At 39.7% G+C, this 26,585-nt stretch overlaps 1 protein-coding gene across 1 annotated transcript in view; it reads right to left on the reverse strand.

The window, feature by feature from the left end:
• NSMCE2 (NSE2 (MMS21) homolog, SMC5-SMC6 complex SUMO ligase) overlaps positions 1–26,585 on the reverse strand; it is a 125,456-nt gene that overhangs the window by 83,963 nt on the left and 14,908 nt on the right. Inside the window, exon 3 of the mRNA XM_083855053.1 lies at positions 15,402–15,508. Coding sequence (XP_083711179.1) covers positions 15,402–15,508 — 107 coding nt within the window. The remainder of the gene's footprint in view (positions 1–15,401; positions 15,509–26,585) is intronic.

Here is a 26,585-nt window from a genome sequence, read left to right on the forward strand (position 1 = left end):
TCCAAATTCTACCTCTTGCTGCCATCCCCTGTGGGACAGAAGTAACACAGCCAAACGAAACCTTGAGCAGCTCAAATGGAAGAGAGAGCTCAGAGCAAATATGAGATGGCAGAAATCCCAGTGGTGCTCTCCTCAACTCTTCTACTCAATGGAGAGGCCTGGCTAGCTGATGCCTTTCTGCGCACAGCTGCTGTCACCAGCAAGACTTTTGTTTCTTTGACTTACAATGCCCAATTCAATGCAGATGGACTATTAAGAAGATATTAAAGCCACCTGACAAAAATAGTTCTGTGAAGAGATTACAGTTCTGGTGAGGATGACTTTAAACTAAATTCACTGAACAATGGAGCCTTTGGCCAGAGGTAAAGAAAGGAAGGATAATGTTTGTCTAAGGAAAGGCCATATGGGAAAGTTAGGCATTTCTGCTTGGAGGGAGGGCATGCACAGGCTAACCTTGGGTGTCTGGGTACTAACACACAAAGCTTGGCCTACAAATAAGAAGAATTGGAACTCTGTGCACAGTCAGAGCGTTCTGATATCACTGGGATCACAAAGATTAAATGGGATAGCATCCATGACTGCAAGAATGTCATGGAGGCTATTCAAGAGAAAATGCAGAAGAATGGCAGTTGCACTTTCTTACAAAGCATCTCCTTGTCTATGCTGAGGTCCAGTGTGAAACCAGAGACTTATCTGACAGGAAACTCCTGGTCAAAAGTAAAGGCAAAAGAAACATGAGCCATAGAGCCTGGGTCTGTCCCACACCACCTGTTCAAAGGGATGATAAAGTGGATAATGCTGTATACAAACAATGACCAAAACCAACACAATTACCAGAATTGTTCCTCATTACAGCCACATGGCATTGTGCAAACAATCCAGGATATTTCTAGACCGCATGGGTGATAACTTTTTAATGCAAATCCTAGAGAGGACAAACAAAGGTAATATCCTATGTGACCTCTGTACACAAACATGGAAGAAAAAGTGGCAAATGTGGTCACAGATAGTAGCTTGGGAGCAATGACCACAAGATGATTGTGTTCAGGATCCAGAAGATAAAGAGAAGAAATAGGACTAAGGATTTTATGCAAATGGCCTTTGGATTATACAGGACATGGCTCAGCAGAATCTCCCGGGATGCTGAAGCAAAAGGTGCCATCTTAGCTGATAAATTTTTGTTGGAAACTTACTGCCAACAGAGGAACTAATCATCTATTTTACAAGAAGATTGGTTTTTCAGTAGAAGACTCACTGACTAAGCAAGGAGGTTCTTAATGAACTGTAATGCAAAATGGCAGCATATAGCAAACAAACAAAAAAAAAAGAGTACAAAACCACTACTTTGGCACTTAGGAATAACACTGAGAAAACCAAAACACATTTAGAATGAAAACAAGTGATGGATGTAAATAGCAGCAAGACAGAGTTGCGTAAATTCAGCAGAAATGTGAGGAGACAACCCAGTGGTCATGCAGGTGAAAAAGGTTGAAGTACTGAATACATTTTTGCCTCCATCTTCACAGGCAAAGATTAATCCTAGACTTCCTACTCCTTGATTTCCAGATGTACCAACACGGTTTGAGAAGAAACATTTTAGGGACAAGTCAGGAATGAGTTAGAACAGTTATGTATTCAAATCTATGCAGACAGACATGATTAATCTGAAAGTGCGGACAGAGTCAGCTGATGTGTCACTAGACCTGCCTCTCCTCTCCAAAAAAACACAATCATTGAGGAAGACCCTTGAAAACCAGAGAAAGGCTAGCACTGTGTCTGGCTTTAGCAAAGATATAAGAAAGGCAACTACAGGCCACTTAGCCTACCCCCTGCTCCTGGAAGGATTACATACCACATCCTTCTGGAATCCACCTCCAAACATGAGAACAAAAAGGTAATCAGCCCACAATCAGCAGGGACTTGCAAAGGGCAATTAATGCTTGATGAAACTGATGAATGTATTCTGTGATGAACTGACCTGAAATGCAGCTGTGGAGAGAGTGGTGGATGTAATCAAATGGTCTGTTGGGTGGACTGAAAATGACTGGGCCAGCCAGCTCAGACAATAATGCTCACAGCAAACATCGGTTTGCCATCCAACTGGTAGCCTGTACCAAGAGGTGTATTGTAGTGCTGAACAGAAGAGCATAATATGTTCAATATCCCGACCAAAGGCTGGATGATGATACCAAATGTACTCTCAGTAATCTTTTAGGCATCTTTTCTAGGGGCAGGATAACCCCAGGCATCAGTAGACATTAGGAACCAACTGGCCTTGTAGCAGCTCTGCTATGATAGACGCCAAGTGAAATTTCAGGAAACATTTTCACTGATAATTAGCAAACTGGATATGGCTACCTTTGAACAGCATGGCCAGCAGGACAACAGAAGTTATTCTTCCCCTCTATGAAGCATTGGTCAGGCAATAACTGAAAGACTGCATCCTGTATCAGACTCCCCCATTCAAGAGGCATGTGGAGAAATCCAGGTCTGGGAAGGGGCCATGGGCTCATGACTGACAGAAGCTGAAGAAGTTGGGTTTTTTATACCCATAAACATGAGGCTAAGAGGCAAAAAACTGTTTGAAGGAGAGTTAAAAAAATGGTGGAGCCAAGATTTCTTCAAGTAATGAAAACACACATAAAATCATGGGGCTTTTTTCTGACAGTGCTATCAACTTAATGCTTTCTTTTTTAAGTAAGACATGCTTTGTTGTCTCTTATCCATATCTCCAGTAACAAGCAGCCCACAATCACAACTTAGTTGACCAAATTTATATATCTCAGTTGGATCACATATCTATTTTATGACACTGTTGATGGGGATATAAAAGACATTTTTATATTCATCAATCCAGGAATCTCAAGGACTGATCTTAAAACTTTCAGATTATGATCTGTCAAAATAGTTTAAAAACCTACACTGTATTTTATTTAACCATCCAGGAAAACATTTTATCCCATTTGGTGTGGTTGAGATCAGAGCAGGTACTTCAGCTGAAATTTTATCAAGTTTATAAGAAGGGGTCCTAAGCAGGTACTCACCCAGAGCTGTAGTTCACCTCCTCCCATCAGTACTACAAGAAGATTTGTTATTTAGAACAAGTTATTAAGGTTTTTTTGGGCATTAAGGGAGAAAATTGGCTGCAAGACAAGGATCTAGATCTAGCTGAAGATTCCTCCCCTTTTTTGGCCCAAATGGGTGTAGCTCCTCAAACTTCAAGTTGAATTTGATCTGCTAGTACCTCATTATTAAATGGTTTATGTGGTTTTATACTATAAGGATTTGAAGCAAGCTTTCAGGTTAAGAATTTTTCAATTATGTAGCAATGCCCAAAGCAGGAGCTGTTCATTTACTTATTTTTTAAATCATCAAATAAATGAGTGAGAACAGAGAGATAAATTATTAGATATTCTGAAAACTTTCCAAATATTAAAATTATGGAGGTGGAAGGTCGTTTAAGATAGAACAGTATTCCAAAATAGGCTTGAAACAGAGAATAAATGTCATTTATCTAAAGCTCCATAGCCATTCAACATAAATTTCAGGGTGCAGTAGTGCTTGTGGAGACTGGGTTTTCTATGCAGTTTATTTTCTGCTTCTTTCAGATATGGTACCTCAGATCAGACCCATTCAGCATATTCTCTTCTCTTTAACAATGGCAGAAGCAAAAGGCTGGAATAGGAATCTAATGAGCACCAAATAGAAAGATCTTTCCTTTTTTCTCACCACATACTTTCCCTACAACTAACAACTTGCAGTTTAGGGATTTACCAAGAGAGTGACTGCATTTGAATCTTTGCATCTAACAGCTGTCAAGGATTTTTTCTTCTATTAATTTGTCCAGTGGCTTTTTGAACTCATTAATGATTTTGGTCTCCATAACATCCTGTGGCAACTAATTCCACAATATAATTATTCACTGTGTAAAAAGTTACTTCCTTTTGTTGATTTAAAGCCTGCTGCTGGATAATTTCATTAAATGGCTCTTTATGTGACACATGGTGAACAAACACTTCTGTTCCATCCATGACTACACACTGCTATTATAGTCACCTCCTACCTGAATTCACTGACAGTTTCTCCTTGAGCAGAAGCCACACCTGTAATCCCGTATAGGTGCTTTTTGCTTTAGCTGGATTTTCTCCCTACCACAAAACAATCTGTTTCTATTAAAATTTACCAGGTAAGTAACTGCTGAAAAGAACTAGTATAAGGAGGGAATAACATAAAGAGCTTGGGTCTGAGTTTTGTGAGGATTGAAAATGGCGAACAGAAAACTCACACTGAACTGTAACAGCAATTACAACTACAGTGACCTGTGCTGTGCACATAAACCTGGCTGATTTGTTTATAAGCCTGACTGACGAAGGTGACCAGGCATCTGCCAACCTAACTGATCAGCTAAGGAGGATGACTCACTAAACTCAGGTCCAATTAGTCCATAGAGGGTTGGTAGAGACACACATAACTGATGGGCCAGCTCTGTGTAGATGCAACTGATGGGTCAGATCCTCCTAAGATACTGTGCAATGATATTTCCATGTGCTCTGTCAAATTATACCTGCCAAGAGATACAAAGCACTGCTGCCAGTGGGAGAAAAGGCAACACTGCTGAGTCTTCTCCAAGGGCAGGTGACCAACCAACAACAGCCAACTCCAGGTTAGGCCAAAAGAAAGTAAGAAAGGGATTCCAAAGCCTAAAGGATGTAAGAGAGGAAGCAAGAGAAAAGGCAGAGAAGCTGCCCTCCAGTCTGAACACCAGCATACACTGAGAGGAGATGGTGGTGATGGCTATGGCTCATTGTTAGTGGAATTTAGCACAGAGCAGTGGGGAAAGGTGGGGTTGTTTTGTGAGGACTAAGGGCATACAGTGGGGTTGTTAATAGCTTTTCCAGAAACTCCCTCTTTCAAGAGACAGTTTTACTGAACTGGACCAAACTGCCTCCAGCACAGCCCAGCCTTCACCTGCACCCCTTGATCATCTCCAACTAAGCATAAAAATATCCATGGAGAAACATTTCATTTACAGCCCACACTTTGTATTACAACAATTATCACACCCCACAAAACCACACCCTGTAAGTTTTCCCTTACCAGAGTTGCCATCTTCCCAGCAACTCTTGCTAACTCACCATTGCATCCAAGCCCTCGCTATCCAATCTTCTCCCCACACAACAGACTGCAGGGGAAAAAACGCATCATAACAGCTTTGAACAGTGGGTGAGTACCAGTTGAACAAACACCACGAATCATTCACACAGAAACAGTGGCAATGCAGTGAGGCACTAACATATGAGGAGTGCCAGAAGAGCTAAGAGTAGCAACATCACTAAGCTTTTAATTTCTCTGGTTTTGTAGAATTTATCAGGTGTGGTATGTGTGAGTTCATGTAAACGTGGAAACTTTACACTTTATGAGGAAGTCTGGAGCACATCGGATGCGCACATTTATTTTCTTAAGTCTTCTGTAATATTTTTCATTTACTGTCAGTGTTAACACACAAGTCTACGGACAAAAGAAGTACTTCAGCTGGTTAAATCAGCTTGCTCAGGCTATGCAAGAAGGTCAGGTGAATAACATAAGAGACCAGAAATTAGCTCAACTTTCCAACTCTTATTATCAAGCACACTGTTTGTAACTCACGATAGGTTATCATCAATGGGGCCACATGTGGGAGATACTGTCCCATCTGGTATTGATTTCTGGCAGGATTCAGGTATGCTCTTAAACCCTCTTCTTCAAATTGGAAAGATTTAACACGCATACATACCACTAGGCAGCTGTTTGTGGTTGTTTTTTTTTTAATTTCAGTAGGCACTGAAATGGGCATAGTTACATACTGCAGCACATCACAAACACAAAGAAGTCATGCTGCTGCTTTTAAATCACAGCACTAGCTTCCCTCAACAGGAGCAATGTGGCATCTGAAAAAGAAGAACTATTTAACATTTGCAGCACAGGTTGAGCACATGTGTTAAAAACTGTGAGAAATCCATTATTCAATTTAATGATATTAATGTCAAAAAGCTGTTCTTAACTCCCAGCATCAAAAAATAAAGCAAAGAAATATCCTCCATTTTAACATAGGCCCCAAATACACAGATCTGTAAAAGTGAAAACATTCACAGGAAACCATACTACAAAGTTGTATGGCTTTGGTCCATTCTAAATTACATGCAACACATTGCATGCACACCCAGTATAGAACAGCTTAACAAGAAAAAGTCCCAAATAATATAATTTATGAGGAAGCTAGGAATGTGAGTAGTAACTCCTACCACTAACTCCTTCTCAGCTGAAATTCTTTAATGAAAACAAATTCATGGAAGTAGCAGCCAAAAAAATAAAAGTGTCATCTAGTTAATGCTGTAAGCAACGTTGTATCTGTGATTCATTATAAACTTGATAAGAATTTTGCTGAGGGAAAATCTGAGTAGTTGAGTATTTTTATTGATAAGATCAGTTTAAAAATATACTAGGAAAAAAATTAATGGTTTTAAATGACTGACTTAACATTTAAATTTTGGAGAAGGAATACTGAAGTATCCAACATACACATATAATTTCTGGAAACAATTACAGTAATTAAAACAACACTCAACCTTAGAAGCGAGACATTTTATGGAAGGCATTCCAGAAACTGCCTCCCCATTGACACTGATCAACTTGGGTGTGTTCAATTAACAGGAGAAACTAATTTAAAGTAAAAACTCCTGCTGCTGAGAATCATCCAGGATTTAGCACTCAACCTTCACCCCTTGGCTCCAAGGATTTAAATCCTTGGACTGTCAGCAGGAGCTTTCTAGATGAGACTATTAATTTGAAATACTGTTTTCACTACTGAGGAACTAAAACTACAACGCCAGTGTTTCCAGTAATAAATTTCATCTACCAAAAAAAAAAAAAAAAAAATCCATGATATGAGATTAAGGTAGCTTTTTAATCTGGCTATTTCACCTCGACACCTACCAGTTTCATTAGATTTCAAAATTTTATCTTCTTTCTCTAGGCTAGGCTAAACCAGACAGAGTTAACTCACGTTGACTCTGAAATACAGACATTGCATAGAAAAGGAGGGATACAAATCACAGAGACTTTTAGTTGCTCTATGTGTGACCTTCTGGAATTTCAGAAAAAGTTCAGACTGCCAGTTGCAATTTTCAGTGTTAAAATAAAATCATTAAAAACTGAATTCAAATAGCTTTGAATACTTCAGGTAGAAAAGAAAAATAAATCTCTTTACAGAGAGTGATATGGGATGCTGTCCACATGACTGAGATGGTGGTTGAGCAAGACGGTAAATTCAGTTTCAGGATGTCTCATATGAGATCAAAACCACCACAGCTGCATGACACACCAATTGAGTGTAACCCGCTCTGCCAATTCTAATTTTGCCCAGTTATGCTCCATCAGGTAGTGTGTGTCCTGCAGCCAGAATACAGCCAGCATAAACAGTATCATGTGAACTAGCTTATTTGATGAGAATGTGCTCCCAGGTGATTTGGTACTGCACAAATGCAGTGTTAATGAACACGGGACCACAGCCCAAAGTACACAGTGAAACTATTTGTCAAGGTCAACCACACAAGCTGCTAGTAGACCTGAAAATAGTATCCAGCCCTCCTTAATCCCAGGCTAGTATGCTACCTACTGGGCAGCACTGCTGCACAACATAGCAAACACACTTTTCAAATTATGATGTGATTCCCAGGACCGCTTTGGCACATTTGTTCTTAATACTATCCCTGCTGCCACCGTATCTACAGAGGTCTCAGTTCCATGTGATGGCCCTGGATCCAGAACACTTCTTTTCACCCAAATCCTCCCTGCCAACCAGCTGTGGCCCCTGCTGTCCAACTCTTACCCACACAAGCCAAGGGCCATTTCAGCAACTACAGTGTTGACACTGCAAATATTTAGGAAAATGTTTAGCTTGACCAATGTAAGCAACCACAGTGAAGTCAAACAAACCTATGTTCATATGCAAGAGTTTCCAGCATTTATGCTCCAAAAAGCAGGACTCATTTTTATGCTTGCTAGGAGACACTTAGACACACTACTGAGGATGTGCTATGTAACCCACATAAAATAAAACACTATTCCTACTTCTCTATATGCTGCTCACTAAAAAAATATTTTAATTGCAGCTCACCAAATGTTGACTCTAACATATTACTGTAGAGAACTACACACATGGATCACTAATTCTCGGAAAATAAAAAAGCGGCTTCCATCAAATGCTCAGCCCGACACATACAGAGACACACAAAAAAGTAAAGCAAACATTATAAAGTAAACGTTAAAAATGTGTTGAAATGCATCTTTGTCCCAGTTTCTGCAGGAAGCAGAGCACATGCCTACAACAGTGCTGTATTGTTTGAATTACTGTTTGGAGATGGCAGTAGAACAGAGCAAAAAACACACTATTAATGAAAAAATTCTATCAAAGAAATTGTACTGAAGAAACTTTAAAATGTTTAAAAACTCCATCGCTAGCTAATGCTGGAAATACACTTGCCTGTAAAAGTTTTAGTAAGTCCTGTGGCATAATATATATATAGATGCAGAGGCATAATTATAGAGTCATATATTAATTTCCTCTACTATCCTGCCCAAGTCATTATAAGGATTTAATCCAATGTCCACATTTTGCTTATTCTGTAAGATGAATGATCTTCTGATGATGAATGATTGTCTGAAGTGGCTTCACTAGTAGATAGCAAGTAAACAAGCACTGAAGAGGAGTTCCAACGAGAATTCAAGGTATCAAAATAATGGCCAAGAGGATATCCATTGTTAAAAAAACCTCTAAAGATGAAGCAAGTTCTCCAAAAGTTTCCAAAGACATTAGCATTGGTACAACATCTTTCACCAGGGTTTTGACTTCTTGCTGCTGATGGTGCACTTCAGTATGCTCTGAGTGAATTTCAAGATAGAATTACTTGCTTTTACAATTAGAGTCAGGATAAATGCAGCAAAAGACTACAAGAGTTCTTTTATTCTCCCTGCCAGCCCAAGAAAAAATACATCCATTCTGATGCCTTAAGTTTTAGCTTTCATATTATTTAGATTTTTGTGTCACCTAGGTGTGTAGGTCTGAGCTTCATATTAAGCGTTAGTCAGTTCTCTTCACCTGGCAGGCAGACAAAACAAATCCTTTTCCAGCTTGAGACAAGGACAACCTTTACAAGCTTCAGGTCCAAAAGTATAAATAACAGTGAACTGAAGAGAAAAAAACTGAAGGATGGGATGAAAAAAGGATAGGACTTCATAACCTGAAGCTATAACTGGCCAATTAACTCCAATATGCAAATGGACCAAAACTTATAAAAGTATGAAATGTCATGACCGGTCATCCATTTTTGTGACCATTTTGGGCTCATCTTGGGTGTAGCCCTGGCCAGGCTCTTGTACTGCCCAAGGTGTATCCTTTAAGGCCTTTCAATAAATACCTACTTTACTCTTTCAGCTCTATTCCAGGTCAGTCTTCTTACGGCATCAGGTCTAAACCTATTTTTCTGGTACTTCGCAAAGACCTTCCTGAGCAGTTTCTGTGCACCAAAGGACCTTTTTGATGAAAAGAAGGTCTCAAATTTTCATGGCTAGCAGACAATATTTCAGAATGAAGAAACACTGACATCAGAGGAAATGCTCTGAGTTCAGCTGTACAGTGAAGGTCACAGTTGCAGATATGGGTATCATCAGTGGATTTTGCCCTACAAAATGCTGTCATGACAGTGTAGCAAGAGGGAAAATAAGAGCAAAGTGCTTATTAAGAAAGTGTCAGCACCAAACAAAGCTGTTTGTTCCATGAAACTAGAAAGCTCCTTGTCAAAAACTTTTCACTGACAACACTGTAATGAGTATCACAGTCCCAGTCACTGTCAGAGAGTCCCAAATCAGCTAAAACACATGAATCTCTTGGGATTCAGAGTCTTCCTGGTACTTATCTCTACAGAAAACTAAGTAACAGTCTGATTATTAAGCACAGCCCTATCTCTAACAGGCAGCAGCAGTCACTGATGACCCTGCTGGCACTTGCCACATACACTGAACTTGGTCATCACATTAGTTCTGCTGCCCTAGCTGTGCCAACAAGGACGGGAGGTGGCTGGAATCACATCCTCCACCTGACCTTGCTGTTCCTTCAAAGACCACACTGCAAGTGGAGCTACCACTGCGGAAGTGTTTGGTTGTTTTAGTTTGTTTTGTCAAAAGAGACAACTTGGACATATTGGCAGAACCTTCTCCAACAGGACTCCTGCCCTACAAAAGTACACTGGCAGTGGCTGGTTAACAAAGATGTTAAGTCCCTTTCATTTTTACGAGACCAAGGAAGACCATCCAAATCACTACAGCATTATACCATGATTTTAAAGTGAGGAAACTAGAACTCTGCTGTGCAGGTTGCAAATCAGGGACCATGGGTTCAACTGTACAGCAGTTTTAAACAGGATTCTTTACTTTTCTGCAGAGGCTTTTAGATCACTCACCAGCTGCACACTTGGAATACGACCCATCTGAAGGGAATTATGACCTATCACTGAAGGGAATTATCCCTCTGCAGGACAACATCTTACACAGTTTGCCACTAAGATAACAGACACCACTACTAAATAATCTGCTCTAAATCACTGACCCAGTCAATAAACATCTCCTCCTATTCACACTCCAATGACCTTACTAGCCTAAGGGGAAAAACTATTATCAAAAATACAAAACAATTCCATATGTAGTTCCTGTATATCCTGTAGAGACAAAAGGATCTACAGGATATATATGTACACCTCGTACAAGTAACATGGTGCACCCTTCGTCTTTGCAAAGGAAGAATAAACACTTGACAAGCTGCAAAGTCACATAGGCATAAATGACCAACACATCCAGACTTCAAATCCTCTCAAGACACACACATCAGTTGTATGTAGTAGTTTTACAGACAAAACCCAACAAAGAACTTTTAATGAATTAAAAAATTAACTAAATTAACACTAAATTAACTCTTAGTGAATTTTAATTTCACTTCCTGGGTTCAAACTATAATAAACTTTGAATTAAATTACAATTATAATTGTTTAAATCAGTTTTCATGCAGGATAATCAGAAAACAAGGATGCCAACAGCCACTGACATGGTGATAGACATGATTCACCAAGAACAATATGGGAAAACTTTAGCGGAAGTAAAGATAAAACCCAAGCACCAATGCGACATCTAATATTTCCATTTTTTCTTCAGCTCAACACCACCTCCTTCCTAGCACTCTTTCAACCAGTATCTTCCCCATATGTCTACGTGATCTCAAGACTTCCCAAGTGTATTCCTTTATCTTTTTGTCTGCCTTTTCTCATTCTAAGTGCTTCTTTCTCTTAGTTTTTTTCTTAAATACTTTTTTTCCACTGAATGTTTCTTCCACCCCACTAAGATTTGGATTTCACCCCATCACAGCGCTCAGGTTTAGCAAAAAGCAGACACGAATCAAGCATGAGAAAGTGATGTTTGGCAAAGAAGTAACTTGTAAAAGGAAGCACTAAACAATCCTTGCCAGAGATGCCATTACCACATTCAACAATTTCCTGTTACCTGCAAAAGAAACAAAGTAGCCCAGGTTCTCTTCCCCTAAAGGAGAAGAAAAGAGAAGTAGGAATAGTGTAACATTAGAAGTTAGTTTTGCCTTCCTTGTTCTCTAGTTTGATCTACAATACATTGTAATTCATTTTATCTAGATAGAGAAGTCTGGAGACTTCAGAAAATTTACCCCAGCTTTTACAGTCCCCAAGAAACCAAAAGCTGAGAGAGTGATCAGTCTACCACCACCATCCCTGCTAATCAAGAGTGCTGAGTGGGAGTGAGGGAGCAGGCACAATTGTTGAAATTAAGTACTATGAGACAGTACAGGAAATCTAAACCTACAGGAACTAAGAACAGGAGGACACAATGAATCAAACTACAATGCCAAGTATACCTTTGCTTGAACATTGTGCTCTTTAAGTAAATTCAGTAAAATACCTTGTCATAGGCTATGACCACCCCTGCTCACATAAGCCACTATCTCAGGCAGCATGCACAGTAAAATGAATGTGCACTGGGTCTTTACACGCAGACAAGAGGATGCAAAGCCAATGACTACAGGGTTAGGCTGTTACATATATGGGAAATGCCAATTTTTTATTGCTCACAGTGTATAAAAATGAGCATCTGGCATACTGAATACATGTTCGCTTTATGGATTCACCATCAAAACCCGTTCTCTGCACAAACAAGAAATAAAATCAGTTATCTTGACTCTGTGTGTGGATTGTCTTCTGCACACTGGGTGAAAGAATCCATATTTGGGACAACAAAACACACTAGCATTCTGGCCACTTGAGAACTCTGTCAGAGCAGGAAACACTTGAGCCTAGGTTCCGATCATTTGGGTCCATTTCAAAAGCATAAAAAATTCTGCAAGAGATACTGCAGCTCCATCAGTCTTTCATTGTTACACCAAAAATAAGAGTGCTCTCTGGACTTTGCATGGTAAGGATCTGAATGTTGGCTAATTTCTTCTAAAAATACCCATTAAAAAGGAAAGAAGAAGCAGCAGCAGAAGTCCAGTCATTGCACAGGTGCAAGAAAATCCAGTGGCACACTACAGACAAAGGATTTCCCACAGTCTATTGTTGGAAACACTGTGATTCAACTGCTCACTTCTTGCTCAACAGGCTGCTGATTCAACCAGAAGAGGATGCTGGTATGTCTCACCTTCTGCATTCCACCTACTGCAGCCTAAATCAACAAAAAAACTGGCTTTGAGAAAACATATGACTCTATCTCATGCTAGTTTCAAGTTATTTACATTACAATCCTTTGATTGTACAATATCACCTTTCTGTCAATGCAATTTAGAGGTACATAATATAAAATAATATATCAGGAATTTTAACTGCTGCTGTCTCCTTATCTTGCTAAATTCCAGTTGGACATTTCACTGATCAGAAGGTGAAACACAGGCTACAATATACTTTCGGATTCACTGCTGTATGAGGAAACTACAGACCAGAAAAATCATCAACATACAAACTTATAAAAGAATCAGATAAAATGTGTTTTACATCTGGAGACAAATCCTGTCTATGAAGAACAGTCTGCTGGTGAAAATTAATGACCTGCTGCAACTCCCCAGAGAAAGCCCTCAGGTAAGGAATTCAGATGGAACCAGGGAGCAAGCCAGTGGAGGCTATTTTAAACACAAGCCACTCCACAGCTACTTCCAGGTGCAGCCCTAAATTCAGCAACAGTATCTGTTTCCCAGAAGCAAATTTTAAGCTGTCTCTGACAGGTAACTGGAGATGGGCAGTGCAGTTCCAGAGGCATGGTATGCAGCTAGGCTCCAAAATAAAGCATGAGCTGTTATTTTTCAGAGAACAGATTGTAACTGTTCTTTCTCCTACTCACAAAGGTTTGTTCAGGATGCTGGCAGGGGAAAGGACATTCCCTAGAGTGAAGTAGGAAGCAGAGACAGGAGAAGTGTGGCTAGAGGCTAACAGATTAGCCATTACCAAATTTATAATCCATGTAGACTCTAAAACATGTTAAGTACCTTGGAGCTGCATTTTTAAAACCTTAGGTCTGAAATAACAGGAAATGAGCTTGTTTTAATGACACAAAGAAGCTTCATTAGAGGAAAAAAAAGGGGGGAAAGGAAAACCAACCCTCCCGGGTGTATTTTTTTGCACACCAGCACAGATATGCACACAATAGATATTGGTGAATTCAATACTAAAAATCACAAATGTATCACTGCTCTGCCAAAACCAACAAAAATACCTTCCTTTCAGTGAAGCAGTTACACCTCTGCTCAACTTAAAATATCATCAGTGATGCATCTGAAGTAAACAGGACTTGAGTGCTTTGTTGATGAAGGCACAGACTTGCTCTTTATAGTCCTAAACTTCAAAGAAAAAAGTGTTTTGCTGATAAATGGAAAGAATGAAAGAAATTAAAAAGTAATTGTTGAAAATCACTTGAAATTCCTATTATAACAATAAGGTATCAATAATTAATTGGCTTATAATCAAAACATAAATCATGTTTTGCTCAAGTCTGGATATACATCATTAGTCTCCAACAATGAAGACTATGTTACCATTTACTGGGAAAGCTTTAAAAATCATGAATAGTCCAAATAAGAGGAAAAAGTTCTGAACCATCCAATATAAACTAGGAGGTCTGCAATTACAGTGACATCTGAAGTGAAATGTGTATTTAAAGACTGCATGGGGAACAGTGCCTGTATTTACTGCTGTCCAACACTTGCTGATGCAGACATAGTTTTGAACTCTTTTTAAACATGGATATTTAATTATCTGAATGAAGATTTTTCAGTTAAGCATCTGATCAGATGATTCTAAAAAAAATAAAGGAAAATCTTTCTATAAAGGAAAAACCATGCAGGCATCTCAACAGAACTAGTGGGAAATGCATTGCTTTGCTTTCCTTTTACAAAAAGCAATAGAAAGATAACAGCAAGGCAAGTTTAATTGAAAAGCTCTACTAACTTAACATTTTGAAACACAGATTTCCCACCTTGAAGGTAAATTAGGGCTGTGCTTTTGCTTTTCTAGAGAAATCCGTAGGAAACGGACACAGAGAAGTCTCTCTGCAGACAGACATTGGAACAGGTCACTCGGGAAGTTGAGTTATCCCGGCACGACGTGTCCTGAAGCTGCGGTTCGGCCGCCCTGGACCTGCCCCTGCCCCTGCCCGGCCCGGCTCTGCCCCGGAGCCGCCGCTCGCTCCCGCCGGGCGGGAACGCGCCCAGCCCGGGACGGGAACGCGCCCAGCCCGGGACAGGCAAAGTGCGGGAGCGGCGTCCCCTGGCGGCCAGTGGCAGTAGTGCCGCCGCGCCCGGAGCTGGTCCGTCCTTTGCCCATCCTTTGTCCAGGGGCAGAGCGAGGCCCCGGTTCACAGAGCGAGCAATCCGCCAGCTCACCCTTTACACGCACCAGCCAAGTCAGGTGGCAGGAAGGCAGGGGGAAGCAGGCTTTAAAACATCCCTTCTCTGCAGCCACAGCCATCAGTTTGTCCGTCAAATCAGCTGCCTCACGCATCTGCACTTCCATCCTCCACAATACCTGAGAGTACTGTGTCTTAACTACAGTGTCCTCAATCATTCCCAAAGCACTGCTCATCCCATATTCCCAAGGGGGCCAGTGTGGTGGGGAGAAGTTAAAAACTCTGCCACCCTGTAGCAAGCTGGGAAAAAAAAATTAATAGTTGTACTGGCAACTTCAGTATTTTATGCCTACCAAAGAGCTGTCTTTCAAGTTGTGCATTGTCTAAATGTAACATCTGTGTCTTTTAAAAGATAATATTTAAATAAGGATATGTTTTCATAACTTAATGAGATAATTTACCTGATTTATGGTTTCTTCAAATGCTTTTATATATTGATTAAGTTCTCTGTCCATTGCAGCATATTCTAACATGACTTTTTCCATATTGTTAATATCTTCTTCATCATCTGCAAAATAAAATACGTGGAACATGGGTAATCGATTGTATTATTTTCAGGCAGCATTTTTTCTTTACAAATATTCTATTTGTAAGTATTCATGCTGTGAATATCTAATGCATTTGTAAGTCTCAGATGTTTCCAAGCTACTCAAACATACACTTTTTTTCTCCCCATTTTGCAACTGTAATCTTTGACATTTCTTGGGTAACTTGAGCAAACAGCTTACTCAGAAAGACACTTCCCTGGTTTCATGTGAACAAGAGAGAGTATGTGTAATTTCATCTACCAACACCTAGTCATTAGGCAATCAGGATATTTTCTGCAAAAGTTATATTTCATGACTCATCACATTGCCTCAGAAATAGTCAGAAGAAACTTAAATGCCCTCTCAGTACAGTATAGTTCACAGCTATAATTAGACCCCTTATCCCCAATAAACACAGCTACAGGAAAATCAAAACAGAGCCAGCATTTTATAACACGGGAAATAATGGAAGAATGAATGGCACTGATGATTCAAGCAGTAAAATCCTAATTGCCAGGGAAAATCAATTAACACAGGTCATGTGATTAGTAATTCATATCCACTTTTATTCTCTTCTGCATTCCTCCTAATTCCACTCCTTTCATCTCTAACTACACCTCTGCTTTCCCATTCTAACACTGCTGTGCATCTGCTTAGGTAAGGACAGCCTGGAGATGCTGCCAGGCTGAACAGCCACAGCTGTATATTCCTGACACAGCTGCATGTACCACATCAAATGCTGCCAACTGTGGGAAGACAGCCAGCCACAACCCCTGAATCCATGCAGGAAATCAGGAAGTTAGGAAACCTAAGTTTCCACTTCTGCTACTCCCATTTATTCCTATCCTGCAGTTTGCAGGTGTTGAGAAAGCAGTAGGAAGCAGCTAGACTCTGTGAAAGAGCCCCAAAGTCTGCCAGGCAGCATTAGGGGCTGTTCTTTGACAGAGCATTCTTTAAAAGCACTTAAATAGCCAATCTGTGCTGCTACTTTTAGGAAGAAAATTGTAGTACAGATTTTTAAATTACTTTTTTTCTTATGAAGAAAGGAAAATGTCTTCTGATCTGGCAAGCTTAAGTTGCTAACTATATTATTTTGTCAGAACACAGAAATCTGTCTCTGCAGAAAGCTGACACAACTGTATATGGCCATCAGTTTGGGAGCAAAATCTGAAACACCGCTCAGAGACAGAAACATCACACCATACTGAAACAGGGATGGATCAAGGGACAAAGGAAAAGTGCTAAGATATATTTACACAAAAGAAGTTACATAATAAGCCATGCTATTTTGTGAACGTGGCAATTACAGTCGTGACGTTTCCCTTAATTATATATAGGCTTGGTATGTATCCATTTTTCATTAAGTAAATGAATGGATACTGCAGACAGAATCTTGGCATTCCTGCAACTTTCCTCAGAATAATCAGCATTTCCCTCTCCCCTTTCCCTTCCCTCCCACCCAGTTTCCATGTCCTATCTGGTAACTATGATCATACTATTTTTCCTTCCTGCTAGGAAGCATATGAAGTGCCTCCTTCAAGGCTGACACAAAGGACACTCCATGAATCACAGGAAAGGTTTGTGTAGCAAATAACTGTCATTCTCCTCCCATGGCCAAAATGAATCATATCCACAACAAAAAGAAACTACAGTGGCCTAAATATTGGAAAAAAAAATAGGGGAAAAGAAGTGCATCCTTAAATAGCAAAAGAGCTGTACAAAAGCTGTCTCTCCTAATAGCTAAAAAATAACTTTAGGTGAAGAGTAATAACGTTGCATGCAACTTAAGAGATATATTAAAATAAAGCTCCATGAGGTGAAACACAGCTCCACAGGAGGGACATTATCTCCAAATACATCCTGCTCTACATTCTTCCTGTACTGACTGTTCTACCCATCCACCAGCCTGCTTTAAGTCTCAGTGCTGTTCACTGGTGTTTCCCTGTTGCTGCTCTTTCACACAGGCTACAAATCCTGGGAAATTGCTGAACATGTCACTAACACACAATCATAACCTGCCCTTGGAGGCACTATGGACATACAGATAGATCTGAAGGACTGTGTACAGGTCAGTTGTTGTCCATACCCTATTTCTGCTCATTGACAGATAGTAGAGTCCATTTTCTGTCTCAAGTTCAATCCACAGGGCGCTGAGAGCTGAGAGGAAATCTCCTATGTTGCTCCCAGCCACTTACCTCCCCATCTCTAAAACAAAGTTTAAAAGAAAACTTACATTACAAGGTATTCTATTTGCCTTTTAAAAACTCTCACTGCTCCACATCACACACAGAATAACCTGCTGTGCAAGGTTATTCTTTCCTTTCCCCTGAAGAGCCAAGAGCATTTCTGCCCCTCCCTGGTTGGGAGCAGATGCAGGGCAGAGCTTGGGTGCACATGATAAGAAACTGTGGGTGACTATATGGGGGTGTAAAGTTTTACAGCTCACCAGGGCAGGGATCTCAGCACCTTCAAGGTTTCTTTACAACAACTCCACCACAGACTAATCAGAACACACCAGCTGACCTGATCTGACTAAGGAACAAGAAATTAGAAAATACTTTTCTCTCCTCTACGCCAACTCATTTTCACAAGTCCCAACCACTGGTTTAACAGCACTACAGTATCAAAAATAATTAAAATTTAATAATTACATCAGGCTTTTGAAAGATTGAAAAGGCACTGTCTGTTATTCTCACTGCAAGCCCTGCTGCTGCTTTTGTTTCATATGTGAGGGTGACAGTGGAGATCCGTGGCAAAGAGATTCATGGCACTGACTCTCTTCCAGCAGACCATGAGCACACTGACTGTTGAATATCCTCCAGTCAGACTCCAGCTACAAAGCCAGACAACTCTCCAAAGTACTCAAACCTTGCACTCTGCAGGCCAACAACCTAGCTTAACACCAAAATCAAACACTTTGCAAGTGCTGGATGAGTGCCTTTCTGTTATCTAATCAAAAGTTATCCTAATCTTATTTCTAATTCATATCTAAGGAATGCATTCCAAACTCTCTGCATATGCTTTTAGCTACTGCCACAAAATACCATTGAAGTGCATATTGTAGTCTCCTTATTATCTAGGCTAAATATGTTGAGTTTAGTAAGCATTTCAACAAGTCATTTCCCTCATCACTCAGAGATTATACATTTTGCAATATTAAAATTTTTACTCACAGAAAACCCAGTTCAAGGCCATAATTCCATTTTCAAAGGCCCACGTGCATCATGTTAAAATTAGCTGGCTGAATATGCAGTTTGCAATTATGAATTCCAGCTCTCATGACTTTATGATCTCTTATTATAATGGAAACAGGGATATTACTCTGAAAAGTCTCCCTGAATATTAAAGAACAAAATTGCAGGAAGTGACTAGCAAGGGTTCAATTTCTCACTTCTGAAGAGACCAATCATGCTTAGGTGCCTTAATGCTGATTTAAACCATAATCAGCCAGGACTAAGTTATGTATCATGAACCCATAGTGTTAAAACAGAAGTTGCAACAACAGAATAGAGTCAAGTCAGCATTGATTTAATACATCCTATAGTAACACTCATCTAAAATTTATCCAAAACTTGCATTTCCTAACATCTGAGTTCATATTTACTCTAGTTTCCTGTATACATCCACAAGTTAGCAAAATTTCTAAAGATTTTTCACAACTACCTCTTTCTATGCAAAAGCTGCCACATCAGTATTTGTTATTTAGGGTATTACAGCTGTCCTGCAGCCAGTACACACCGATCTAAATAAGCATTCACTTCCACTGCAGACTATCTTAAACACAAAACAGTCTGGAATACCATGAAATTACAAGAAAGCTCCAAACTTACAAATAAAAATGTACTTAAAATGACTGCTTAAGCACAGACAATGTGGATTAAGGTGAATACACATGTACTTTCATATCTTTGTAGCATTAGCTAACAAAAGTCAAAATTTCAATTTAAAGAAAGTAGGACATGTCAGTTCTACCCCTGGCACTACATATTTGTTCTGAAATTCAAGGTTTTCCCATTATTGAAGGCAGAAGAGGAATAGTATACCATTGCCCAGAAATTTTGACAGTAGATTTCAGATTTTTAAAACACTCATAACACAAACACCCATCACTTTAGCCACTACTAACAGTGGTAGCAGGCAGTTTTCTTCATATGCACCAGCAGCAGATAAAATACACATTTGGCCAGCAGGTTTCAAGTTACTGCTGACAGCAGAGGAACACAAGCTCTCTGACTCCCTTTTTTAGTTCCATTCTTTGGAGGAGAAAATACACTCTCAAGTCAAAATAAAGCTAAGTATTTTTGCTGTCATTTTTAGTAAGTCCTTCATTTGCAGATCCAAAAGTGTTAAGACTACCCTCTGCACCCCCAGTTCTGGTCTACTCAGAACTGTTGATAATTCAAATTGGACAGGAGATCTTGAAAAATCTCTCAACCAACCCACACTCTTTAAGAACAGATTGACAACACACTTGAAGAAGACAGCAGTGATGCTCAGCATTGAAAGGACACAGACCTATGTAGGAGAGCACTGTCTCACTTCCCCCCTCTGTCTACAGAGTGAAGCTTGCCACATCACTCCAGACTATGCAAACCAAGAGGAACTTAAGCAGGAAATTGATTGTTTCTACAGCACTGAGGGTACATTGTCACTTTTTCTCCTGCAGATACATGGACAGCTCCTCAGAAAACTTTCATCAAAGATTTCTTTCAAAATCTCATTTCCCTGACATGCAACATACTTTACTTATTAGACTGCAGAAAAAGAAGGTTAATACAGAAAATGCTAAATTAAAATAAATGAGAAGCCATACAAAGGAACGGCAAAAAAAATGGAGAAAATCAAATTCATCTCCTCAATGCAGGTTTCTTCGCATAGGGAAATAGTTGAAAGCAGAATGCCCAAAAAATCTCCATGGAGCTGTCTGGATAGGGCACTAACCACTGCAATTCATAAGAGAAGAAAAATACCTGCTGATAAGAGGAGAAACAACCACACAGGGAATGTCAAATGGTGCAGTAAAAGGGAATGTGGGGCAGTAATTGCAAAATTTCCCTCCTTGTGATAGTCAGAAGCTACTTACTGCTGAAGCTAGTCATAATGAAACCTCCAATTTCTCAGGAAATGCCTTAACTGAGCTTTAGAGTATTAGTAGCCATATTTCCCTCACTGTCCCCTAACAAAGCCACTCCTTTTGCATAGAAAATTTTCACATGCACAGAGTTAGAGACTGAGAGTGCATGATTTTAGAGACCAATACTTTCACCTAGATAGCAGACTCCAGTGAAAGGTAGGTATAGCTCACAAAATGGAATTATGTGAGTGACAGAAAAAAAACTCTACGCTAGACAGATGGGCTGGCTCGAGCAGGGGATTGGGCAAGATGACCTCCAGAGGTCACTTCCAACCTCAACCATTCTGGGTTTCCATGACACTCTTCAATACAACCTCATCTCTAAGCCTTTTTTCTGGAAGATGGTAGAAGTGAGTTCAAGTTCAAGTCCTCCCAAGCAAAGAAGGAAGCGGAATGTGAGTTTCCAGTATTCTACCAAAGGAAAAAAATCTAAGTCGGAGGAGCAAAATTGAGAGGAGTGTGTGAGGCAGGACTAGCAGTACCTGTAAAGAAAAGACCAGCATAGAGAACAAAAACACAGGTAACACTAGAACTATCACCTGTGACTAATTTTTAAAGTTTCATCTTATTTTTTATGGGGCTTCTGTTTAAAAAATGCAAATTAAACTGCAATACTTGAATTTAGGTCAAGCGTTTTCCTGTACCTGAGTAAAGTCTTCTGAGGTTGTACTTCAGAAAAGAAAGGGCTGTGCTTTTCAGTCTGGATTTAACATTTGCTTTATCCAACAAGTAATGGGGAAAAAAAATCTTCAATCATCCATTTCTCTCTGCTTAGGCTTTCTTTTTTTTTTAAAGTCAGTTGAGCCAAGAGTGTCTGCTAGATTACAAACTATGCCTGATGAAAAAACCCTCGTCTTGTATTCCAAACCATTTCCCTGTAGGCTATGACTGTTTGAAATAGCAACAAAGTCAGTGACCCAGGAGGCTCCTGCCAATCCCATGGAAAAGAAACCCAAGTACATTATATTGCAGAGAATCAGAATTTCAATAGAAACAGACCATGCATGGTCTGAACACCCACCCTGAAACATCTCAATTGCTGAGTGCCCAGCTTGAAACATCTCAGGGGACCACTATTTCCAGTGAGTGGGTGTTGCACACATTCTGAACACAGTCATTTCACAGTGGGCACAGGGAAACTGAGGCACCTGGCATTACTAACCACTTTTGAAAACAGCTGTATTATTCTATAATAATCACAACACTTTTCCTCAACCTGAAATTCCCTTTAACTCCACCGCCAGCAGAACAAGGCCAACAGTGCTTTTGAAAGCAACTTCCTTATGGTACCTTTTTTTCCCCAGACTACCAGAGGAAGGCTAAAAAGCTATAATGATCCCAGTTTAGACATTAGAGCAGCAGCAAAGATCTATCTGCCCAGATACACACAAATAGAGATGGCTTAATTTAAGCTGAGACACACAAGTAATACAAATACATAAACTAAACTCTCACAGAAGTAAACATACTTGGCTATGAAACAGAAAAACAGTTTTATAGATATCTACATATTTTTTGCTATTGTAAGCTCTATACTTGATGCCACATACAGACGTGAACATAGGCAGTATCCACACAATTTTCCCAAACAAAAATGGCCTTTTGCTTGACACTAAGGCCTGTGCAATTCCCAGACTATTTCCTGCCCTTCAGACAAAAGAGACCAGCACTTGACGAGTATCTCTTTTTTCCTTACTAAATTCCAAGGTCATGGTGAGGTTAATCTTTATTTTACCAATAAACACCTACGTCATTTTGCAGAAAGACCGATTTAAAGCTAACAAAGACAATATAACTAGTAAGCAAGAACACTGAAAAGAGGATAAAGTATTTACAAGATGCAATAGTTTTGAGAAGCAACTCAAGCTCTGCACTATCATAATTCTACACCACTCTCCTGGCCTTACTGTGACATCCACCCAGAATTACAGTTCTCTCTTCAGCAAATGAGTAAATCAGCATTCCTCAACACTAGCACAACACAAGCCCAAGAAGAACAGAAACACAAGTTATGTTGACAGACACAAGCAGCAAGGAAACACCAAGGCTGAGGTTCACATACATTTTCTTTGGCAACAAAGTGAGTTTCACAGGTCATTTCCCCAGGCACTCATCCCTGCTGCTGTTCCTCTTATGTTCCTCCTCTGCTGCCCATCAGCCAGGATAATAGAGTTTTTCATAGGGGGGGTCATACTATAAATTGGATTAATGAAACAGTTCAAGCTAAAAATATCAATCTGTCCTCCAAACCCAAGCCCATGCTATTCCAGTAATGGAGTCTGAAGTGCAGATATTCAAATAGTTGTACCAGTACAATTAAGGGAGCAGCAAACTGTAGCAGGATGGAGATTGGGGCGTACTTCGGGGGGAAGGGGGGTGGAACTTCCTAAATCAACTTGTTTGCCACGAAAAAGGATAAGGAACCACCACACCTGTGTATTTTCAAAGTAAGCACAACGTATACATTATCTCAAAGAAATCTGACCAATTTCTCATAAAATAAATAAAAAAAAACCTCCCCCATGTTTTCCTAAATATATATATATTTATTATATATAAAATACATATCTACAAACACACACACTCACATATCATTCTCTTCCCAGTGGATTTTAACATATGATGAAATGAGGGCTGAAAACAACATTTACAACTAATTCTAAAGGGAAAGAATTTTCCTATGACTACCAAAATGTTTCTTGTCTCTGGAGGCATGGATATGTCTGCACCACACACAGCAGAGCCTGGTTCAGTGCTCTAAGCTGCTGCTGACCTTGCTTTCGTCAGAACAAGAGATGTGAGGGATGGGAATATTTAAAAATAAGGGGTTTAGTGCTGTACTTCTTCTACCCATTTTTCCTCTCAGAACTTGATACGGTAACATTGGAATTTGGGAAATTTTCCTTGAAATATTCTCCCTTACAAGGAACAGCAAGTATTTGTTAAGGCCTTGTAATTGCCACTCTTTGATCTCTCAGAACACTTTGTAAAACTGATTTTTAAAATGAAGAATTTTTATTTCAAGACTTTTTATGCGTCTTTATCATTCTATAAAAAACTCACAGGCTGGTTTATGTATGATTTCCCCTGGAAATGAGTATCAGCCAAATATTTTTTATTATTATTCCAACAAGTTCATTTCTAACTGGTTAGATCTTTTTAAAGCACAATTTCTTCTGTATTACTCAAGATCTCTACTGGCACATTATGAATTCTACAGAGATAATCCATGCAGTTTTTGTTTACAAGTCAACTGTATTAATGCTTTCTCTTGCCAAAATCCAATTCTGCTCATATTTTAAATTGCACTGACAGGTGAAAAACAAATATTTTAGTGTGAAGTGCAAGTCTGTCTCTAATAAAGGCATGATTGTTATGAGCCAGCAATAAACAATACCATTAGGTTTTTCACAAGAAAAACTTTGCTTCTGTAAATGAACCAATTTTATTTCTCATCTTAGGGAAGCTCATTCAAAGAGTACCTTCATTAAAGTAAATGCAGTAATTACTTAGAATTCCTCCATTTAGGGGAAAAGAGAAATGGGTTAGAAAGACTTTTCAGAAAAAAAAAGTATCAGTAAGATAGGAAAACAAGCCCTTTTCACCCAAGACCTTCAAAATTCTCAGAAACATTACCTCTCTGTCCCGAAGTGGAGCCAGCCTAGCTCAGAGCTAACAAGCTCTCATCAGAGCTTATTTAATCACCGTAATGTTTCAGTAAATGTAGCTGTCTTGGTGCTGGACTTAAGCTACCACAGTATCTGAGCCTGCTGCAGCTACATCCGAGCTGAAATCTAATTGCAAGGACTGGACTTGTGGCACGACAGGAAACAGGAGCCACATGGTGCACCAGCAGTGTTTGTCCTGGCCGGACACAGCGCCGTGAGCTGGGACAGAGCATGGGACAGTCACGTCCCAAAGTGGCCAAGGGCTGTATCGTGCTCAGGTCTCACCCTCAGCCCCTCACTGCACAGCAGTCAGTCCTGCTGCTGTGCACAAAGCACTCAGCAAAGCTGAGTGACCACCAAAGTGCCCAGCAAAGCTCAGTGACCTGCTCCCTGCAGTGCAGACAACCCCCACGAGCAGGCTGCAGGGTGCACAAGGTAAAGCAACAGAACATATATCAACCAGGAAGGTAAGACCCAGATAGTCCCCTCTCTCCAAGACAATCCATCACTGTCTCATTTCAGGCATTTCAATGGTCATAGTTATAGTCACACACACAAAAATCCCACAGAATCTAAGCTAAGCTTCCACAACCAACTGCAACAGCTTCATGCAGACACAAACGAACACTCATCAAGCACTTAAATGTTAACATTACCAACCCAAAATGAAACAGATGGGGGAGGAAAAATGCCAAAATATGTCTGGTTTTTCAATGCCCAGTATTTTGATTAGATGCTTAAAAACTTTTTTTTTCTCTCTCTCTCTGAACCCACACAGCCTCCCAATCTAAATTTTGATATTTCTGCTTCTACAACCCTTGGCATTCCTGACTTCAGAACTTAGAAAAGGTTATTGGTAGCCCCAGACAGAGCATGGCTGCTCTTTTGCTAACCAGCTGGGGCATTGGCTGTACTGCAGCTGAGCAGCAAGCTCAGGGTGGGAAAACAATCCAGTTTTATAGGCAGCTTTTGAGACAGATCTGGCTGGCAGCAACTCCACATTTTACACCATTGTGAACAAAGCAGTGGAGTCTCTTAAAACAGAGCTGACACTGGTCCACACACATAAATGAATAAACAAAAGACAAATCAGATTCATAATATACAGCTGACAACAGAAAGGTTGGAGTTTTAAAATCAGAAACACTGATCTGTAAGATTCTCAGAAATGTGAAGGTTAGTAGAAATTGATATGAGTATCATTTCCAAAGTTAATTTTTGAGAATGCAGATACTTCCATGTGCTTTGGATATTTTCCAGTTTCTGCTGAAGAGAACTGACAGACAGAACACAATCAAGGTTAAACTAAAGGAATCTAGAAAACCAGTGTCTCATGCAAGCAAAGATCAGGTGATGTTCCCCATGCAAAACATCCACTTCAGCATGAATCACATATTGATATGGCACTTGAAGTGCTAACCACACCACAGTACTGAACACTAAAGCTAGTGTTTTCAGAGCCTCTAATTACTCAAATTGACCAAAAAAAAAAAAAAAAAAAAAAAAAAAAAAAAAAAAAAAAAAAAAAAAAACAAAAAACCACAAACAAACAAAACAAAAAAAGCAAAACGCCCCCCCTCCCCCCCCAAAAAAAAAATCCTCTTACACAGATAAGGCAAAGGCAAAGACTGCACACAAACTTTAAGTGTAATGAAAACCAGCATTTCTTTCTGCCTCTAGCAGGCTTCCTTTGCATAAAACCTCTTCTGTGAATTGGCAGATCTCCTTTTTTTGGCATGAAATGCTGGTATGTGGCATTCATTCTGCTGCTTGAATGCTGGTAAGTGACAGAGCTAAATCTTTCCATTGCTGAAATTTCACTTCCCACAAAATTCATACAAAAAAATTGTTCTATTACAAGGAGCTGCTACTTTTTTATGTGAAAAATGCTTATCTCTGTGCAAAAAAAAAAAAAATGCAAGTCTGTATTGCCTAGATCTCTCATACACACACAAATATTTATGATTTTGAGAGGAAACAGGAATTTGTTTGATGGCTTACAGGACACCACAGATGATGGTGTTGCAGCATGTTTTTTATATAATGCTGTTATCTTTATCCACAGTAGGAAAGGAGCTTTGAGGGGCCTCGTGGCTTCTCAAAGGGTAATTTTGAAAAAAACAGGAATATGAACAGAACTGAAATGTTCTGTAACCAGACAAGAAGCAAAATGTTGCCTCTGTTTCAACTTAAACAGAACTAGTAAACTAGGACATAGCTATCAGTTGTTGTGTTACTAAAATAAATTAAATTCAG

The sequence above is a fragment of the Zosterops lateralis genome (assembly GCF_965231275.1).
Source record: "Zosterops lateralis genome assembly, chromosome: 1".
Taxonomy (NCBI): Eukaryota; Metazoa; Chordata; class Aves; order Passeriformes; family Zosteropidae; genus Zosterops; species Zosterops lateralis.